The following is a 22642-nucleotide window of genomic DNA, read 5'->3' on the forward strand; positions in this document are numbered from 1 at the left end:
ATGTTCATGGATGGGATCTCAAGGCGCAGCCAGGGTGAGGACGGTGTCTGGTTTGGGAACCTCAGAATTGCATGTCTGCTCTTTGCAGATGATGTGGTTCTGTTGGCTTCTTCAGAGTGTGACCTTCAGCATGCACTGGGACAGTTTGCAGCTGAGAGTGAAGCAGCTGGGACGAGAGTCAGCACCTCCAAGTCTGATGGAAAATGGTGGAGTGCTCCTTCGGGGTTGGGAGTGAGTTGCTGCCCCAAGTGAAGGAGTTCAAGTATCTCGGGGTCTTGTTCATGAGTGATGGTAAACTGGAGCGTGAGATGGACAGGTAGATTGGGGCAGCATCAGCAGTAATGTGGGTGTTTTACCAGACTGTCATGGTGAAGAGGGAGCTGAGTCAAAAGGCAAAGCTTTCGATTTACCAGTCAATCTACATTCCAACCCTCACCTATGGTCATGAGCTTTGGGTAGTGACCGAAAGGATGAGATCGCAGATACAAGTGGCTGAAATGAGCTTTCTCTGTAAGCTGGCTGGGCTCACACTTAGGGTGAGAAACTCAGACATCCGGAGGGATCTCAGAGTAGAATCGCTGCTCCTTCATGTCAAAAGGAGTCAGCTGAGGTGTTTCAGGCATCTGATTAGGACGCCTCCTGGGCGCCTTCCTTTGGAGGTTTTCCGGGCATGTCTAACTGGGAAGAGACCTCGGGGTAGACTCAGAACAAGCTGGAGAGATTATATATCTCAACTGGCCTGGGAGCACCTTGGGATCCCCCAGAAAGAGCTGGAAAGTGTTGCTGGGGAGAGGGGTGCCTGGAATACCCTGCTTAGGCTGCTGCCATCGCGACCTGACCTCAGGTCAGCGGAAGAAAATAGATGGATGGATAGATGGATATATAATTAAATAATCATATTAAAAATAATTATTATTAAAGGGGGGAAAGGAGTGTGTAATACCTATTTAACTGTCTTTTTGTTAAAGAGGCTAACAGCTTGTTCACTTTTTATTAACAATAATACATTCATCAAACCCAAATTCATAAAAAAACGAAAATAACAAAAACAAAATAGATATATTTTTTCAATTAAAGAATGTAAACTGATTGTTTATAAAATGCAGAGTGTCTTTCCATGATGTTCCTCTTCAGAAAATCACCAGAACTGGAGATGACGATTAGAACAAACAGTGAATCATGATTTTTTTGGTCAAAGGTTGAAATTATACCTGATGTCCAATCTGAGACAATCCAAGGAGCTGTTGGATCAATTTAAATGTAATGTGGTTTAATTTCTATTTTCCCTCATGGTGTCCTAATCGTGTCACTTCCAGCGATTAATCCTGAGGAGCTGGATGTAGGCTAGCGTCATACACACCACCATGATGCCCAACAAAGCCACGTGATTCTGCCAGAAGCCCCAAGTGCTGTAGTCGATTTTCTGAAGCTTCAGATACATCTCTCCTGTGAAACTTCAACAATGAAGAATGCAGCCAATTCAGTACGCGAGACAGAAGGTCAGGGAATTATCTGTTTTCATACGATGTAGCATAAAAAACCCCACTTAGCATTCATACAGTGCCCCTTCCTCCGCTGTGAGCGAAGCACTAAACAACAACAGCCCCGATTAAGCGAACTCTCTGGGTGGGAGGGGCATACATTCTCACTCACCAATCACAGGAGCCTGTGTGCTCATGTATGTGGAAGAGGGTAGATAGCACTTTGCTGTGTGTGATGCAGCATAACGGTGAATGAAGAGACTTTTTGATAAAGGTGTTTCCAATAAGAAATATTTTTTCTTTGATGTAAGCCTACAGTATAAATGCATAGAGATTGAGATATTCCAAATCATAGTTTACCTAAGGAATATTTGCTTGGAATTCAGTACGTACCTGGAATTGTTATCGAAAAACACCTGCCCTTTCATTTCATTGATGGTTATAGCCTGGAAACACAGAATACAATCATAATACCGTACCACATAATGAGTTTCAGAGCAATTGCGTTTCTTGCTCTTTCTCATCCCTCGCTCCTTACATTCAGTGCGTATCGGAAGATGCTGACCCACTTGAGCCAGGACAGCCAGCTCAGCATGGAGTTCAGATTCACCAGGAAGCCGCCGAATACCTGTGGGTTTAATGACAGCAACATAGGTGTGTACATTTTATAATAAACAGAATATAAAAGCCAAAGCTTGATGATGCAAATGCTGACCATCATAAAGACGAAGGGCATCGCGATGAAAATGTTGGCCATGGCAAAGGAGCTCACACTGGCACTGACCAGGAAAGCCAGACTGACTGCTGCCAGACTCACCAGAGACATGGTCAAGGAGAAACACAGAAATGCCACGAACGCTGGCTTCAGCCCTGAACACACACACACACACACACACACACACACACACACACACACACACACACACACACACAATAATTATACCTGCTATGAAGTATGGAAATAAGCTCATTTTATAATTTCATGTAATATACACTATGTATAAAATTATATAAAATGACAGCCTGCAGATCAAATAAATTACTTTAAAAAATTCAACAATTAAATATATTACAGATGCTCAATAGTAAGTCAAATAAAATAAATGATTATTTAAATAAATAAATATTATTAGAATTAATTATTATGCAACGTGTACTCACCCATCATGTAATAGGAGATGGCACAGAAAATAAATATTGGTATAATACGGTTGGGAATTAAATCTACAAACACTTTGGACAGGAAGTACACAGAGGTTCGGTAATAACCGCTCGAATTTTCATGCCTGTGAATCACACACACACACACACACACACACACACACACACACACACACACACACACACACACACACGAATTACTGGGAACTAATTTGGTGAAAATGAGCCAAATTCAGTCATTAAACTGTCACACACTCACACAAACAGTGCTCTCTCATTAACAAAGAGTTCCACTGCTGACAGGTTCCCAAATACCATGTTGATGATGAGGAAGAAGAACGCTCCGGTTCTAGAATCAGCGCACACACACACAAAAACCCAAACATGGTTACAAAACACCCATTATCCCCATGGTCCCTTCCTGTTATTTTCTTTATTACATAGTTATAGTATAATAACAGAGCTGCAGGGACTGTGCAGAATAACACACATGGGGGTGTGCTGTTACTGGAAAATAATCACCAACCGGGGGTATGATGTGGCACACAATTTGCCAAATGATTCCAGTTTCTTTTCATTTATTAAAGACTGATACATCATACTTTTTATCTATTTATAGTTATGTTTAATGTTTCTGACCAATCAGAATCGAGATGTGAAAGAGGCTGTGGTGGGTTCAATGTGACTGTTACTCAAGATTAGGGTGACCAGATTTCCCTAGTCTGAAACCGGGACACTTTTGCGTGCGACCATGCTTGTGCACGCACACCTTTTTTTTACGTAAACGTGACACTCAGAGAGGTGCTCTTATCATTTTGTTGAAGCTCACATTTATCAGCATCTCACATGAAATAAAACAAACAGGCATGTTGTTATCTAGTAGCATAGTGGTGTACAGATCAGTTAAATTATGGTCAGACAACAGATTTTGTAATGGCTGAGAATAGGCCAGGCTATGTCCATAGGCCACATTTAAACTGATTTATTTCACCTGTTTGTGAGAACACCAAGAAGAATGCATATGCACATGTAAGCTATATCTCTAAAATTGTATGCACTATAGCATGAACTTAAAAAGTAGATATGTGACCTCAACATAGCCTCGGTCAGCATCAACCTTACTAACCATTCCTCACAACTGAATGAATAAAGCAAGAAGATGTGGACAAAAGTGAACACTTTAATGGAAGGTGCAACAAGCTGTTCAACACAGCAATATGGCCAAACTGTCAGAATGGTATGTTAAACAGAAACAAAAAGAGACAAGTGATTTGAGAATATACACTCAAACAAAACAGCAATAAAGGAGGAGAGGGGCGACAGCCCGAGGAAAGCCCCCACAGGAGCGCACAGCATTTGCAACATAGGCTACCCAACTCAATTCATCAAAATAGTAAATCTTGGGCCCTATGAAAGATTACAATTTAGGGCCCCCCCCGGTAAAATTTTCAAGTGCAAGCAACTGAATTTGAAGTCTGTTTTTGGCTGGCACTTCTACTTTACTATGCATGTGATCAGCTACCTAGCAAGTTTAGGTGATACAATTATTTGGTATCTGAACATTTTAAATGCAGAACTGTCAGAATTAGACTGAATAGACTGTTGCCTTAAAATGAAAATTCCATGATATATATTATGGAAGATATATATTTCTTTTATTAGCAACTATTATTAGGCCACTCAGTAGCTTATGGAGTTCATTCAATCCAAATGTTTGTGTTGAGAGAAATTGCATGCATCACTGTATCAGTATGGATTTATAACATTCTGTATGCACATTATGGAGACTCCAGAGCCCTCCAGCAAACATCATCAATAATCAGGATTACAATCAGGATTCCTTTGTTTCCTCCATTTATTGACTTATTGTATGTGATCAAATGTATGCCTTGATGAATAACTACACTAGTTTTTTGATACAATTACAGAGTGCACTGCAAGAAATCCACTCAGTGTTTTTGGTTTCTTTTAGGCATCACACATTTATTAGAAAACACAGCAAATGTTCAAATATTCAAGTTAAATACTTAGCAACAGTATCAATAAATCCACACATGAACAATAGCAATGATATCTATGACCATAGCTAATGTGCAAAATATTAAAGTTAAATACTTAACAATATCAACAAATCCACACATGAACAATGGCAAAACACCTAGACTTAATTATACAATAAAGATACCTATGAAAAAAGCTGATTTTTTTTTTCACACACAGTGTGATATCCGGACTTTATAATTCATCACACCTGCTCCTGCTTAGCAACTTCTAGAATGTTCACCTCTGTTGCGCACATACAAAAACTGCCAGCTGCTCTAAGCTGCGCTAATAGCGGCGCTGCGCACACACGGAGCTACACATTTCACGTGTCCCGCGCCCAGAATCAGACTGTACCATTAGTAAAAAGGGTGGAGGGGTGAAATAATTAATCATATTATTCATAAATAATTCAAGAAAAATTTTATAGCAAATCATAACCACGTATAATTTGCATATTTTAACAGATGAAATGAAATATTTTATTTCAAAAACTTACACAAGGCAATACTATTAAAATAATATTAATATCCCGCACAGGCCCCCCTGTCAGTGCCAGGCCCTTAGAATCGTCCTAACTCCCCCCCTAGCGGCGCCCCTGACGTCGCGAGTGGCGAAAACCAGGACATGTCCCGACAGACTTTTGTCGGGACTCGGGACACACAACCCCAAATCGGGACTGTCCCGGTAAAACCGGGACGTCTGGTCACCCTACTCAAGATGAACAAAGGAAAGAACAATCAAATATATTTATACTACTTATTTATTTACAGTTTAATATTTATTTATATATTAATTTAGCAATTGTCGTGTCACATTATCTATCTATCTATCTATCTATCTATCTATCTATCTATCTATCTATCTATCTATCTATCTATCTATCTATCTATCTGTGTCTGTCTGTCTTTCTAGCGATCTGCCTGTCTGTCAGACAGACAGACAGATAGATAGATAGATAGATAGATAGATAGATAGACACAGATAGATAAGTAGATCTATCTATCTATCTATCTATCTATCTATCTATCTATCTATCTATCTATCTATCTATCTATCTATCTATCTGTCTGTCTGTCTGTCTGTCTGTCTATGTCTGTCTGTCTTTCTAGCTATCTGTCTGTCTGTCTGCTCATCTGTCTGCCTGTCTGTCAGACAGACAGACAGATAGCTAGATAGATAGATCTATCTGTCTGTCTGTCAGCCCATCTATCTATCTATCTATCTATCTATCTATCTATCTATCTATCTATCTATCTATCTATCTGTCTGTCTGTCTGTCTGTCTGTCTGTCTGTCTGTCAGCCATCTGTCTGTCTACCCATCTATCTGTTTATCTGTCTGCCTGTCTGTCTGTCTATCTGTCTGTCTATCTTTCTGTTATCTATTCATTGACGTACAGTCTGAAATATTCCTCCATGGCTTTGTGGTTTTCTTGCCTCCAGGTAATTCATGGCTGAATGGATGGCTGGCAATCGACGGAATGGACAGAAGGATGGAGGGATGGACAGACAGATGGGTGTGTACCTGTTCTGTAGGGCTTCAGGTAGCGTGTGAGGCATCTGAAAGTAAATGAGTCCCACCATCACTCCGAACAGGATGTTCATCGCCACCTGCGCATAGGAGGTCTGTGGATTCCTCAACAAGTTCAATGCCGTCCTCCGGCACACGATGTTTAACTGAACACACACACACACACACACACACACACACACACACACACACACACACACACACACACACACACAGAGGATAATTAATTTATTGATGAATGACCTCAGATGCACCTCGGGATTTTTGATAACTCCAGTTCAACATGTGGTCATTTCAGATAAAGGAAAGGATCAGTTAATGATTCACTTACCCTCCAACACACACACACACACACACACACACACACACACACACACACACACACACACACACACACACACACACACACACACACACACCTGATAAAGGAACGATGTTACATAAGATGGGGATGATGGTTTCGCTGTGATTATACAATCAGACGGGACTATGATTTGTTTCAGCTCCTCTGTGAGCGCAGCACAAGCCTGAGATTCTCTATACAGCTCCGTCAGGGATTTCTCTATTGGAAAACACACACACAGAGCGCAAAGTGCAGAAAATATCTGAACCATCTTTCTAAGATAGCAGCTGTGTATAATAGTGGACTGAAATGTTCATGAGACATGAAGAAAGCAGTTAAGTGTGTTTGGTAAGTCGAAAATATTTGAAATATTCATTCGGGTCCCTTTCAGAGCCACGGGTTGCACATCACTAACCAACCCCACTCTGCTAGTTTAGCTAGGTAACTCATCGACATCGCATCCTTTTTCCATCATTACACTATACAAACTTTCAGAATCAATGATTTGATTCCAAACAGTGTAGCACTGAAGCTGGAGATAAAATAAAACAGTTTAAAATGGACGATATCGCAAAATTGAGTAAAATGAGTCTGATCAAGCCCCTGGTCAGAAATAATTTTGTGAATTTTAGTTATGATTTTTAGCTTAGCAGATTAATGAGGTGAAATTCTACTGAGATGTAATATTGTACCTGTTGGCACTGAAGGCGAAACCTCTCCATTTGTAATGTCCAGGAAGAAATCTGCAGGATTGTTGAAAGCCTCACACTCATAACCTAATCAATCATAAAATATAACACGATAAACCACACCCTGTATTCAGCTTTACAGTGATTTTATGTGTCTAAAAGGCATTTACCAATGTCATTAAAGTACTGAACGGTGCCATTAGCAGGCCCGGCGTAGACACACTCTCCTTTGTGTAGCAGAGTTAGGTAGTCAAAGAGTCTGAAGATGGAATAACGCGGCTGGTGGATGGAGAAAACAATCGTCTTGCCACTACGGGACAATCTAGGAAAAAGATGGGGAAAGACAATATGCTAGCATGCGACGAGTTGATGCTGAGGTTTTTCCACACCTGATGTTTTGGTACCTGTGCAGCAGAGCCATGATGCTGTTGGCTGTGTTGGAGTCAAGTCCAGTCGTCGGCTCGTCCAGGAAAAGCAGCGACGGAGAAGTGATGAGTTCCATTCCAATGCTACAACGCTTCCTCTCTCCACCAGACACACCTCTCAGAAACTCGGTACCGATCTAACAGCAACAGAAAAACAAAGTGCATGAAATAGAAACGCTACATTCTGAAAGATGATGTACAGATTTTACCTTCGTGTCTGCGCAGTCCTCCAGGCCCAGCTCTTGGATAACACTTGTCACTTTCTTTTCTTTGTCAGCAGTGGAGTACTGATGGCGTGGCAAGCGCAAGTGTCCGGAGAACATGAGGTTCTCTCGGACGGACAGTGTGCCCATCAGAATGTCGTCCTTATACAAAAGGAAATATCAGTATCACAGGAAAAACCCAACTTGCATATTGATATCAGTTATTTTTACTGTTTGTTTAAACCTCTTTCATTGACATGTTGCTCATTTCTCACTTTAGTTAACAGTTTCCGATATTATTCATCATCCTGTTAGTGCTGCAGCGGAGCTTTAGTCCTTTAGACCATCCGTCTCACCTCCTCTCAGACTGTCTACATACTTTTCTCAAACAATCAACTTCTAATACTAGTACTAGCATGGTTTTTTTCCTTTACAAAGAGGTTTTTTTTTTTTAAAAATCATCATGTGTTCGAACTGTGCATTCAGACCAAAAGCACAAGAGCGTCAGAATTCGCTCTGGTTGCTCTGACAATGACGCTGTTGAAGTTTGTGGACGCTCTGTGACGTAGAATGATACAGGCGGCTCCAAGCTTGTTCAGAATGCTTCGTCTTGTATTAGTTAGCCTCCTGAAATCTTTTAAATGTCTCATCTCATCTCTAGCTGCTTTATCCTGTTCTACAGGGTCACAGGCAAGCTGGAGCCTATCCCAGCTGACTATGGGCGAAAGGCGGGGTACACCCTGGACAAGTCGCCAGGTCATCACAGGGCTGACACATAGACACAGACAACCATTCACACTCACATTCACACCTACGCTCAATTTAGAGTCACCAGTTAACCTAACCTGCATGTCTTTGGACTGTGGGGGAAACCGGAGCACCTGGAGGAAACCCACGAGGACACGGGGAGAACATGCAAACTCCGCACAGAAAGGCCCTCGTTGGCCACAGGGCTCGAACCCAGGACCTTCTTGCTGTGAGGCGACAGCGCTAACCACTACACCACCGTGCTGCCTCTTTTAAATGTGAAGGTAAGAAATCGATTGATGAAGGAAAATAATGAACAATTATAATACATGTTTGGTAAGGAAATAAACTATTTAAAAGTCATTTGTGCACTGTGACTTTTGTGTTGATGCTAACTGCTGAGTCAGAGTTCAATATGCAGTTCATAGGACATGTTTATTAGCCTTACTGCGAGTTGGCCTAGTGGTTAGCCTGTGGAGAACGAGTTCTACTCGCGGTCAGGTCGTACCAAAGGCCATTATAAAAACGGTACCTACTGCCATCTGGCAAGGCATGCTGCAATACAGATGTGAGTGGGGAGTCAAACTCTCGCGGTTACCAGAGGACTAGCCCCCCCACTGTAACCCTAACTTTATAGGCGAGAGGCTGAGGGCTATGGAAACAGAGATTGGTGCTGCCCAATGCACCCAATTGCGTGGCGTGGGAAGGACTTTAGACTTTGTTAGCCTTGGAGTTTAATTACCTTGCCCCAGGACGGAGTCCACCAGGGGGCAAGGTATCGTTTTCTTCTTTGTTTTTTTGTAAACGATATTACGGGAAAATGGTTGGTCCAGTCTTCATGAAACTTTCAGGATAGATGGGCATTGGTCTTAAATAGAACCTCCAACATTTTGAGGGTCATCTGATCAAGGTCACCAAAAAGGTCAAAATTGTTTTTGTTGTGTCTACTGCCTCATATAGAGGTGCTAGCCACTACGTCATCATGCTGTAAGAATGTGAGAGTGTAACAATCGCGCACTGCACATGCACATACATATGTTCCGATTAGAATAGCCAGTCAGTATATAAAATTCGGTTCACCGTTCGAAATAAATGGACTAGACCAGAGATTCTCAAACTGTGGTACGCGTACCACTAGTGGTACGCGGGCTCCATTCTAGTGGTACGCCAAAGAATCACTTAATTAAATATAAATTTAAAAAAAAGTGAAATACTATCCATAATATCTGAATGGATGAAAATATCTTATCAACCGATGACAAGAAAATGAAAGGAGATACAAATTAAGTTAATAATTTTAAAAAGTTTGCAAGTGCTTCTGGGTAGCCATACGTAGCGTACGTACGCATTCCCGCCGGTTCCGCTGACAGACGGTTCTCCGCCATTGGTAGACTAGGCTGTGATGGGAAAAGGTGGAGGTGGCTTTGCTAATTATGACGAGTACGACAAAATTACTGTCGTGGCTTAAATCCGCGAATGGGAGCGTGGATCAGGAGAGAGGGAGAACTGAAGAGGACATGTGTGAGCCGAGCGCAGACGCTAACGACAGTGGCAAAACCAGCCCCAGAACTGCTCGCAAACGGCAGAAACCAGTGAGGAGGAAGTATGACGAAAAATACATAAAATTGGGATTCATTTGGAGCGGGACAGAGGAGCTGCCCAGGCCGCAGTGTGTTGTATGCGGGGATGTTCTGAGCAATGAGTCCATGAAACCATCACATCTCAAACGGCATCTTACAACCAAACACACAGCACTAAAGGACAAACCAATGGATTTTTTTTTACAAAAACATGATGAACTGAAGCAGTCCAAGTCCACCATTCTGTCCTATGGTACACCCGTAGCCAAAGCACAGGAAGCTTCATATCGTGCCAGCCTCCTGATCGCCAGAGCCGGTAAGCCGCACACAATCAGGGAACTGCTGTGTTTGCCATTAGCCAAAGAGATGACACATATAATGTGTGGAGAGAAAGCTGCCAGAGAGTTAAACTTGGTGCTGCTTTCAAATGACACCGTGTCAAGGAGAATAAACGACATGGCTGACGATGTTAAAAAGACACTGATTGAGCGCATTAAGAACAGTAGATATTTTGCCATACAGCTTGATGAGACTACAGATGTTGCAGATTTGGCCAATTTATTGGTTTATGTGAGATATGAATATTTAAGTACAGTACAGTTATTTAACTTTTAAATACATTTTCATTTAATCTTTAAGAACTGTCTTTTAATATTTATTTTAGTACAATGTTTATTTCACTTTTATGTGCAATTAATTTTATTTGATTCATTATTTAAGGACAGTGTTTTATTTTCCTATATCTAAACACAGTGTTACTGTTCAAAGTACTGTGCGTAATGTTACAGTGGCCAACAATATTAAATATACTTGTTAAATAAAACCTCCGCCTTGTTTTTAATGAATACTTAGACCTACTACGCTACTGTATTTTAATGTTGGTCATTATGGTGGTACTTGGAGAGCCAAGTATTTTCTGAGGTGGTACTTGGTGAAAAAAGTTTGAGAACCACTGGACTAGACTAAAGAAATCGCTTTCAGACATGTTTATGCTTATTACAGAGGGAAAGTGCGTTCCACTGAGCTCTAGCACCGGGCCATTTCCGGGAAATAAGAGTTTGGGTCATGGCGACAGCGTGTGTATGTCAGCCTCGGTTCGGAGGTTTCAGTTTTGAAAACTGTAAGAGTAGAATAATATAAAGTACAGACACTTGGTATATTTTACCTCTCTGATTTTTAAATTGTTCATTTTTGGATTACGCTTCATTTTTGTGGCTACTGCCTCATAGAGTAAATATATATGCTATATTTACTGTATGGATATGGGATCAGAAAACTATTTTATTTATAAGCAGTAGCCACATACATAGGGTACCGATTTTTTTCACGATATCTTCCTTCATATCCATCATAAGTGGTACTGGGTGAGGTTTGTTTTGCCTGGCAACACTTATGATGATGAATGCCACCACCACAATTACTAACTTCTCTTCCACTGTATTTGGGAACGGTTTGAGCACTTCTAAAATTCTGATTGGTTGCTGCCAAACTGTGTCACAACTCATTACCAGAAAATTGCCCTCCCAGTGGTCATGCCACCGTTTCCTGCTAAGGCACACAGAGAAACTGAACAACTTCCGATCGCTTTGACGCTCTTGCTGCTTTTGGTCTGAACATACAATAAGAGCTGTGCTGCACCTTCAGTATTCCATATCCAGCTCTCGCTCACCTGAACAACATAAGCTGAGCTGAGATGCAGTTTAGAAGTGACAACCTTGTTATCGACCAAGACCTGACCCGATCGTAAACCACTAGGATCCTTCCTGCCAGCGATCACGTCCAAAAGTCTGCACACACAAACACGCCCTGAAGTGTATTTAACCCTTATGGTCTGTTTGTGTCAAAACAGTTTTAATAAAAAGTAGAACAAATGAAAGAATAGAATGAACTCTATGTGCTCTGCTCAATCATTGTATTTTAAATTTGAGTCATGAATGTGTATCACCAGTTTTTCCAACTTTTCCACATATTTATATACTTATGTGTATACACAGTACTGTGTAAAAGTCTCAGGCACCCTATTGTTTTTCATACAAACTTTGTTATAGATTTTTATTTTATGACGCCTACATTATCGAGTCAAAACATTACAAAAACATTTTAGAGTCCAAACGTTCGTTTCCCAGCACAAAATTGAATGTTACAGAAGAAAAACAAGTTTGTATCTGAGCAGCATATTCCATAAGAGAGCACTTTTCAGATTAAAAAAGAAAACATAATGAAGGCTGCTGGGTTTTGGTGCAAAATGAAGAAGTGAGTGTGACAGTCAAAGCGTCCAGAAGAACTGCGGCTGGTTCTAGAAGATGCTCAGTAAAACCTACAGCTCATTTCCTTACAAAACTGCACTCATTGTACAACCCCGATTCCAAAAAAGTTGGGACAAAGTACAAATTGTGAATAAAAACGGAATGCAATAATTTACAAATCTCAGAAACTGATATTGTATTCACAATAGAACATAGACAACATATCAAATGGCGAAAGTGAGACATTTTGAAATTTCATGCCAAATATTGGCTCATTTGAAATTTCATGACAGCAACACATCTCAAAAAAGTTGGGACAGGGGCAATAAGAGGCTGGAAAAGTTAAAGGTACAAAAAAGGAACAGCTGGAGGACCAAATTGCAACTCATTAGGTCAATTGGCAATAGGTCATTAACATGACTGGGTATGAAAAGAGCACCTTGGAGTGGCAGCGGCTCTCAGAAGTAAAGATGGGAAGAGGATCACCAATCCCCCTAATTCTGCGCTGACAAATAGTGGAGCAATATCAGAAAGGAGTTCAACAGTGTAAAATTGCAAAGAGTTTGAACATATCATCATCATCATCATCATCATCATCATCATCTACAGTGCATAATATCATCAAAAGATTGAGAGAATCTGGAAGAATCTCTGTGCGTAAGGGTCAAGGCCGGAAAACCATACTGAGTGCCCGTGATCTTCGGGCCCTTAGACGGCACTGCATCACATACAGGCATGCTTCTGTATTGGAAATCACAAAATGGGCTCAGAAATATTTCCAGAGAACATTATCTGTGAACACAATTCACCGTGCCATCCGCCGTTGCCAGCTAAAACTCGATAGTTCAAAGAAGAAGCCGTATCTAAACATGATCCAGAAGCGCAGACGTCTTCTCTGGGCCAAGGCTCATTTAAAATGGACTGTGGCAAAGTGGAAAACTGTTCTGTGGTCAGACGAATCAAAATTTGAAGTTCTTTATGGAAATCAGGGACGCCGTGTCATTCGGACTAAAGAGGAGAAGGACGACCCGAGTTGTTATCAGCGCTCAGTTCAGAAGCCTGCATCTCTGATGGTATGGGGTTGCATTAGTGCGTGTGGCATGGGCTGCTTACACATCTGGAAAGACACCATCAATGCTGAAAGGTATATCCAGGTTCTAGAGCAACATATGCTCCCATCCAGACGACGTCTCTTTCAGGGAAGACCTTGCATTTTCCAACATGACAATGCCAAACCACATACTGCATCAATTACAGCATCATGACTGTGTAGAAGAAGGGTCCGGGTACTGAACTGGCCAGCCTGCAGTCCAGATCTTTCACCCATAGAAAACATTTGGTGCATCATAAAACGGAAGATACGACAAAAACGACCTAAGACAGTTGAGCAACTAGAATCCTACATTAGACAAGAATGGGTTAACATTCCTATCCCTAAACTTGAGCAACTTGTCTCCTCAGTCCCCAGACGTTTACAGACTGTTGTAAAGAGAAAAGGGGATGTCTCACAGTGGTAAACATGGCCTTGTCCCAACTTTTTTGAGATGTGTTGTTGTCATGAAATTTAAAATCACCTCATTTTTCTCTTTAAATGATACATTTTCTCAGTTTAAACATTTGATATGTCATCTATGTTCTATTCTGAATAAAATATGGAATTCTGAAACTTCCACATCATTGCATTCCGTTTTTATTTACAATTTGTACTTTGTCCCAACTTTTTTGGAATCGGGGTTGTACCTGAGACTACTTTTTTTTTTTTTACAGCAAAGAGTCTTCTCACACCAAATATCGACTTTGTTTCATTTATTATGGCTTACTGCTTCCCGTTTATAGTATTTGTTTTTGATATTGAAACATTTAATTTCATTATTTTTTAAGCCATTTTTGGGCAACAGCATTTCTTTACATGTGCCTCAGACTTTTGCACAGAACTGTACTGTATATCCATTAATATTGATGTGGGGAAAATTAATATATGTTGCCAAATTATTTGCTAATAAAAAACACAAGTATTCACCCACATGGCTTTAAAAGACGTGTTGGAAATTTAGGAAAAAGGATTTCTGGTTTGACGAGACTAAACTTTTCAAAAACATTTCAGCCTTGGTATAAAGCACTGCTTTTGGCAGAAATGCAATACTGCCAAGCATGGTGGTGGTAGCATCATATTCAGAGTTAAACCTTGTTCTCTGGGTTTTTTCTCTGTCTAATGATGTGAACACGGTAAGTGGTTTCATGTAAAGCCTGGAGTCAGACAGGGCTGCATAATTTCACCTGTTCTCTTCCTCGTCGTCATTGATTGGGTGATGAGAAGAGCCATGGAAGACCAAACAAGAGGGGTTGCATGGGGACCCTCAACCAGACTAGAAGACTGCGACTTTGCAGATGACATCGCACTGCTCTCGCACACCCAGAGGCACATCCAGGAGAAGATGAAGAGAGTTGACCAACAAGCAAGTAGCGTTGGACTCAAGATACATCCAGATAAGACAAAAATAATGAAAGTGAAGAACAGGACCACAAAAAAGACAAATGTACGTGGAAAAGAACTAGGGGAGGTACAGGATTTCAAATATCTTGGCAGCTACATCTCGGCCGACAGCAATATCGAAAAGGAAATTTCTGCCAGAATTGGCCTGGCAGCACAAGCCTTCAACAAACTGCGAAACATCTGGAAATCATCCTTCCTGCAGTTAAAGACCAAACTGAGGATATATAGCTCAAATGTTCGCTCGGTCCTCCTGTATGCTGCTGAAACATGGAGAACAAACAAAAAGCTTGAGAGTCGCCTCAGGGGCTTTGAAGGCAGATGTCTCCGGCAAATCCTTGGAATTCACTGGGAAGAAAGAATTACCTATGAAGAAGTGAGCAGACATACGGGAATTACAAACATAGTAGAGGAGGTGAAACACCGATGCTGGAAATGGCTAGGCCACGTCCTATGCATGAACAACAGCAGACACCCACATACTGCCATTAGATGGGTACCAGTAGGGAAATGCAAATGAGGCAGGCCACTGGGGATTTGGAGAAGGACCATCGAGTGGGAAATAAAGGCAGCAGGAAAGTCATGGAATGAATTCAGCTGTCTGGCCCAGGATCGAAATGGCTGGAGGAAATTCGTCGGCGCCTTATGCTTCAGCCAGAGCAAAGAGGACTAAGTAAGTAATGATGTTCAAACCTTGGGATATTTTATTTTATCACCAAGCCCTGATACGTTTTCTCAAAGTTTATTGTCATTGCTCTTTGGTCTTTATGATTCTGTTTGCTACAAACTTTGGGTTCTTCTTAGAATAGATGTATTTATATTGAGATCATGATCACATGACCCACCCATGGTATCATTATCATGCCTGACTGAGCTGTGAGCATAACATTGATGTTAAGTAAACTATAGGAGTTTGAACTTACGAGGTTTTGCCACTTCCTGTCGCACCCATGATGGCGTTCAGTCCTGTCTTCATGATGCCACTAAAATAAGCAAAAACAGAACAAATGCAGGAATATGATCTGGAGGACGCTCTGGACTCTTGCAATGGTGCTTTTGTGGCTGGGGACTGCAGTTGACTTGCTGACTTTGGGACTGCGGTTGTCGTGAACAGTTTTGCGCTTGGGTTTCCATCAGTAGAGGGTTTATAGCATCAACGAAGCTGACTTTATGTTAGGACTGTTAATGTTATAGTCATGTTGTCTGTTGTTGCCCAAATGAGGATGGGTTCCCTTTTGAGTCTGGTTCCTCTTGAGGTTTCTTCCTCATGTCATCTGAGGGAGTTTTTCCTTGCCACCATCACCACAGGCTTGCTCATTGGGGATAGATTAGGGATAAAATTAGCTCATGTTTTAAGTCGTTCAAATTCTGTAAAGCTGCTTTGCGACAATGTTTATTGTTAAAAGCGCTATACAAATAAACTTGACTTGACTTGACTTGATAAGATAGTCAAGAATTGCTGTTATGTTGACCAACAGGACAATAATTTTGACATCAAAACACATGGATAGGAACAGAGGCATCAGTATTGCTGTGATTGACCAGCAGGTTGTGAGTTCAAGCTCCACCTGCTTTTCTCAGCTGTATGCTTAATTCCTTCACATGTAAGTTGTTTTGAGTTGGTCATATGAACACACTGTAAATGAGCAGAAAAAAAAACACCCTCCACAAAGCACAACTGAAATATGAAGTGTCATTTAATGCTGGAGAACGATTTGGTAATGAGTGACTGTTTACACCTGACTCTTTTCCTCTTTTATTAGGCAACCAGACATTTTTTTGTTTGTGCGTGACAACAAGAAGAGAGTAATAAACTAAACAGCTCTGTTCTCCTGAGCCCCCTGCCTCCACCATCCATGTTTTTGAGCTGATTTGAGCATGTATTTGTTCAGTGCTTAAAAATATTCATGTCTGGATCTGGATTTAAACAGGAAGTGGCTGCGGTCTAGACTGGAATTTAACCTCCGGAACTTATAAATTTCCTCTCACTCGAATTTATCATCGATTTCAACATGAAGCCATGTGGAATTTTCTGGAAAGCTTTCTATCTATCAAACTCTCGCGGTTACCAGAGGACTAGCCCCTCACTGTAACCCTAGCTATGTAATAGGCGAGAGGCCGAGGGCTACAGAAACGGAGATCGGGGCCATCCTATGCGCCATATGGCGCAGGAAGGACTTTAGAGACTTTCTATCTCATGTGACTGAATAAGCTAAAGTATATTTTGCTTGTGATTTTACAGGCCAGTTTATACAGAAATATTTTATATTAGAAATATGGTTTTACTTAAGTGCTGGGTAAAACAGTGTTAAAGTTGGGTAAAACAACATCCTGTAAGCTTCATACACACACTGTTGGTACTGACCTGACATTTTTCAGGATCTCTCTCTCAGGTGCTCTCTTGTGACATGGCCCCTTGGCCTCTCTCACAACGTAAGAGATGTTCTGGAAGGTCAAAATTGGTCCTGGTACGTTCACACTTACTTTCTCGCCCTTACTTTCTCCCAGAGGTGACAGATCCATCACGCAAAAAAAAAGAATGAAATTTGGAAAGAAAATCAGAGGACGGCGAGAGAAAGAAGAAAATCAGATTGGTTTCCAGTCAGTCTGAACCAAGCAACCAAATCAGATGGCAGCGAAGCCCGTGTTCGCAATAGGATTTGGTCAAAGTCCTTCTAAGGTTATTTGCGTGTGTGTGTGTGTGTGTGTGTGTTTGTATTGGTCCTTTTACAGCACAGCAGCTTGCCAACGATGACAATTTTTATTCATAATTGCACCGCAGTGCTGTTGGATTCTCAGTTCATTTTTTTTCAGAAGGTGTTGATTCATTTTCTATAACAACAGCTCTGACTATTATCACTATCATTTCTATCGTTACATCTCAATCACAAGGACTCGTACAGCAGACACGTCTCATAAACAGATTACAAAACGTGTCTATTCATTGATATAGTGACTTCTTTTTAAAAGTAAAAAGAAATGTGTTTCTGGAACATTCCTGGAAGGAGTCTCCAGTGTCAGTGCTTTGTAACAGTCAGAGGTGAAGCTGGATATTTAAGTTTTCCAACGTCTTCAGGACAGAAGAGTTTACACTTTCAGAGATGGACAAAGTGCCCAACTTCATTACTTAAGTCAAAGCACAGATCCCACTGGTCAAATATTACTCCAATACAAGTGAAAGTTGGACAGTCAAATTTTTACTCAAGTTAAAGTACTGATTAAAGCCCAGGTCCACACCTCGAGCTTAATAACTGCCCAACATCAACACTGCTTTAAGCAAGACAAAAAAAAAAAAAATGCAAGACCATCATCTGACATCAAAACAAAAAATTCCAGGAATTTGTTGTAACTGACTAATACAATATTGTCCATCTCACAGGTCTCGTATGTGTGTGTGTGTGTGTGTGTGTGTGTACACGTAATTGTATGTATTCATGCATATACAGTGGTGCTTGAAAGTTTGTGAACCCTTTAGAATTTTCTATATTTCTGCATAAATATGACCTAAAACATCATCAGATTTTCACACAAGTTCTAAAAGTAGATAAAGAGAACCCAGTTAAACAAATGAGACAAAAATATTATACTTGGTCATTTATTTATTGAGGAAAATGATCCAATATTACATATCTGTGAGTGGCAAAAGTATGTGAACCTTTGCTTTCAGTATCTGGTGTGACCCCCTTATGCAGCAATAACTGCAACTAAACGTTTCCGGTAACTGTTGACAGGGTTGGGAGGGTTACTTTAAAAATGTATTCCGATACAGTTACTAGTTACCTGTTAAAAAATGTATTCAGTAACGTAATCCAAGAACCATAATATTAAAGTAATGTAACTTGATTACTTTCAATTACTTTTGGATCACTTCAACACCAAATATCCTAATAACGACAAAAGAAAATAAATATCAATAAAATGACTAACTTGGGCGGCACGGTGGTGTAGTGGTTAGCGCTGTTGCCTCACAGCAAGAAGGTCCTGGGTTCGAGCCCCGGGGCCGGCGAGGGCCTTTCTGTGCGGAGTTTGCATGTTCTGTCCGTGTGGGTTTCCTCCGGGTGCTCCGGTTTCCCCCACAGTCCAAAGACATGCAGGTTAGGTTAACCCTTTGGTGACTGACCCCTTGAAAATGGTTCCTCCAGGAACCATGACATTTCAGTTGTCAAGACAACGGAAAAACTAAAATACAAATACAAGAGCATTTTGTTTTGTGCACAAGAGCATTGTGACGTATCTTTCTGTTTTTGTATTTTAGTTTTTCCGTTGTCTTGACAACTGAAACGTCATCGTTCCTGGAGGAACCATTTTCAAGGGGTCAGTCACCAAAGGGTTAACTGGTGACTCTAAATTGACCGTAGGTGTGAATGTGAGTGTGAATGGTTGTCTGTGTCTATGTGTCAGCCCTGTGATGACCTGGCGACTTGTCCAGGGTGTACCCCGCCTTTCGCCCGTAGTCAGCTGGGATAGGCTCCAGCTTGCCTGCGACCCTGTAGAAGGATAACGCGGCTAGAGATAATGAGATGAGATGACTAACTTTTGTGCATTCTGTAAGACAACAGAATAGCTTATAGTCCTACAATGAAAGTGCACCAGTCTTCACCACATAGTAGTTTATTAAGAAAAAAAAATCTGCTAGTTAACAGTATGGATCAAGAACACTCAAAATATTGCTTTAAACAAATCCAAATCCTTACACAGTAAACACAAAATTCTCTTATTTTAGTTTTTTTCAACATGGATGAAGAGCACTCAATTTTTTTAAGAAATCAGATGTCTACTTGCTGAATTAAAAAAAAGAAACGCAAAGACTACAGATCAAAATGAATGTATAGTACTATAATTTAAGACAATAAAGCAAAGCTTACAACACAAAAAAAAAACCCAAACATTTGCTGCCTTCACAATTGCAGTTTAGTGTGTTGGAGGGTTCCATTTGGAAAACTCAAAGACTGGAAAAGTGCAGTCCAACTGTAGGCCTACATTCAATCAAAACCTAGCTTTGGGCAAAACTTTCTGTTGTAATGAAGGAGGAGGACTTGCTCCATGTGTTCATCAGACATTCTGCTACGAGATGGAGTAAGTACATTTCCTCCATAACTGAAAAGGCGTTCAGCTGGAGCACTGGAAGGCAGTGTAGTATTGTACTTCATGAAGAGCTGCTTAACCAAAGGGAATGCATTTAGGGAATCCATGTTCTTCACAGTATCTTCAAGGAACCGCCACACCTCTTCCTCTGCTGTGCCTTTGTCAGTCCTGTTTATCTTCCCAAACACAAACAATCCTCATCTGATCCATCAGTCTCAGAGATGGTGTTCATTGCAGCTGCAAGAGATTCTCTGGATTCCAAAGAAGTTGCCTCCTGAATCACTGTTTTGCACATATCCTCTTTCTTCTCAACAGGAAGCCAACACAAGTGAAATTTTGACATGGTGGTCATTGCCATCTTTGCATCATGGCTTCTCAGCATGGCACCAAAGTGACTGTCGATTGCATTAATTACTGCAGTAATGATGTGTGCTGTGTAGGTCACCTGTGGCAATTTGTCAGAGAGCTTAGACTTGAGGCTTAAGATTGTTGGAATGAGGAACCCAAGATAGCACTTTTTCTCACCCTGTAGAAGATCAATGGATTGAGCAAGTGGCTGTAACACAGCTACAGTTAGGTCCATATATATTTGGACACTGACACAATTTTTTTTTTACCTGTTTACTGAAACATATTCAAGTTATAGTTATATAATGGACATGGACATAAAGTCCAGACTTTCAGCTTTCATTTGAGGGTATCCACATTAAAATTGGATGAAGGGTTTAGGAGTTCCAGCTCCTTAACATATACCCACCCTGTTTTTAAAAGGACCAAAAGTAATTGGACAATTGACTCAAAGGCTATTTCATGGGCAGGTGTGGGCAATTCCTTCATTATGTCATTCTCAATTAAGCAGATAAAAGGCCTGGAATTGATTTGAGGTGTGGTGCTTGCATTTGGAAGATTTTGCTGTGAAGAAAACATGCGGTCAAAGGAGCTCTCCATGCAGGTGAAACAAACCATCCTTAAGCTGCGAAAACAGAAAAAAAAACATCCGAGAAATTGCTACAATATTAGGAGTGCCAAAATCTACAGTTTGGTACATCCTGAGAAAGAAAGAAAACACTGATGAACTCATCAATGCAAAAAGACCTGGACGCCCACAGAAGACAACAATGGTGGATGATCGCAGAATAATTTCCATGGTGAAGAGAAACCCCTTCACAACAGCTAACCAAGTGAACAACACTCTCCAGGAGGTAGGCCTATCAATATCTAAATCTACCATTAAGAGAAGACTGCATGAAAGTAAATACAGAGGGTTCACTGCACGGTGCAAGCCACTCATAAGCCTCAAGAATAAAAAGGCTAGATTGGACTTTGCTAAAAAACATCTAAAAAGGCCAGCACAGTTCTGGAAGAACATTTTTTGGACAGATGAAACCAAGATCAACCTCTACCAGAATGATGGAAAGAAAAAAGTATGGTGAAGGCGTGGTACAGCTCATGATCCAAAGCATACCACATCATCTGTAAAACACGGCGGAGGCAGTGTGATGGCTTGGGCATGCATGGCTGCCAGTGGCACTGGGTCACTAGTGTTTATTGATGATGTGACACAGGACAGAAGCAGCCGGATGAATTCTGAGCTATTCAGAGACATACTGTGTGCTCAAATCCAGCCAAATGCAGCCAAACTGATTGGTTGGCGTTTCATAATACAGATGGACAATGACCCAAAACATAAAGCCAAAGCAACCCAGGAGTTTATTCAAGCAAAGAAGTGGAATATTCTTGAATGGCCAAGTCAGTCACCTGATCTCAACCCAATTGAGCATGCATTTCACTTGTTAAAGACTAAACTTCAGACAGAAAGGCCCACAAACAAACAGCAACTGAAAACCGCTGCAGTAAAGGCCTGGCAGAGCATTAAAAAGAAGGAAACACAGCGTCTGGTGATGTCCATGAGTTCAAGACTTCAGGCAGTCATTGCCAACAAAGGGTTTTCAACCAAGTATTAGAAATGAACATTTTATTTACAATTATTTAATTTGTCCAATTACTTTTGAGCCCCTGAAATGAAGGGATTGTGTTTAAAAAATGCTTTAGTTCCTCACATTTGTATGCAATCATTTTGTTCAACCCACTGAATTAAAGCTGAAAGTCTGAACTTCAACTGCATCTGAATTGTTTTGTTCAAAATTCATTGTGGTAATGTACAGAACCAAAATTAGAAAAATGTTGTCTCTGTCCAAATATTTATGGACCTAACTGTACATATTCCCTGAGAAAAATCATCTCATGAGGGTTCAGCCTGGTCACTCCAAGTCTTGTACAGATGTCCCCCAGCTGATCTTCTGTAAGTCCAATCAGTTTAGCAATGGCCATATATTCAGAGCTCCGTCTTGTGACACACGGAACAGTAACCCTCATACCGGCAATATCCTGCACTACTTCTGCAGCTGCTGATGATCGATGTGCTTTGTTCCATATAAAAGCACACTTTCCAATTGCACTTCGGTACACTCTCCGAGATGGCCCTGTTGATGCTGCTTTATCCACCTCATTGGTGGCAATCAGGTTGAGTGTGTGTGCTGCACACCGTTGATGAGGGGGAAGGAAAAAGGGAAGCTCCTCATCTCCCTCCATTTCCAGAACTGTGTCCATATCCAAGAA

General features: G+C 41.0%; 1 protein-coding gene across 1 annotated transcript; it reads right to left on the reverse strand.

Moving 5' to 3' along the window:
• Positions 1-1306: 1306 nt before the first annotated feature.
• On the reverse strand, positions 1307-17461 carry abcg2b (ATP-binding cassette, sub-family G (WHITE), member 2b). Its single transcript, XM_060899441.1, has 15 exons — positions 17304-17461; positions 15862-15921; positions 11871-11988; positions 7881-8036; positions 7651-7808; positions 7417-7568; positions 7250-7333; positions 6634-6776; positions 6209-6360; positions 2902-2991; positions 2643-2767; positions 2197-2351; positions 2020-2109; positions 1875-1927; positions 1307-1454 (listed from the first exon to the last, which is right to left on the reverse strand). Exons 1-15 carry the CDS (start codon positions 17459-17461, stop codon positions 1307-1309), a joined length of 1842 nt encoding a protein of 613 aa, XP_060755424.1.
• Between the last annotated feature and the right edge of the window lie 5181 nt (positions 17462-22642).

This window comes from Neoarius graeffei, chromosome 18, assembly GCF_027579695.1.
Source record: "Neoarius graeffei isolate fNeoGra1 chromosome 18, fNeoGra1.pri, whole genome shotgun sequence".
Lineage (NCBI taxonomy): Eukaryota > Metazoa > Chordata > Actinopteri > Siluriformes > Ariidae > Neoarius > Neoarius graeffei.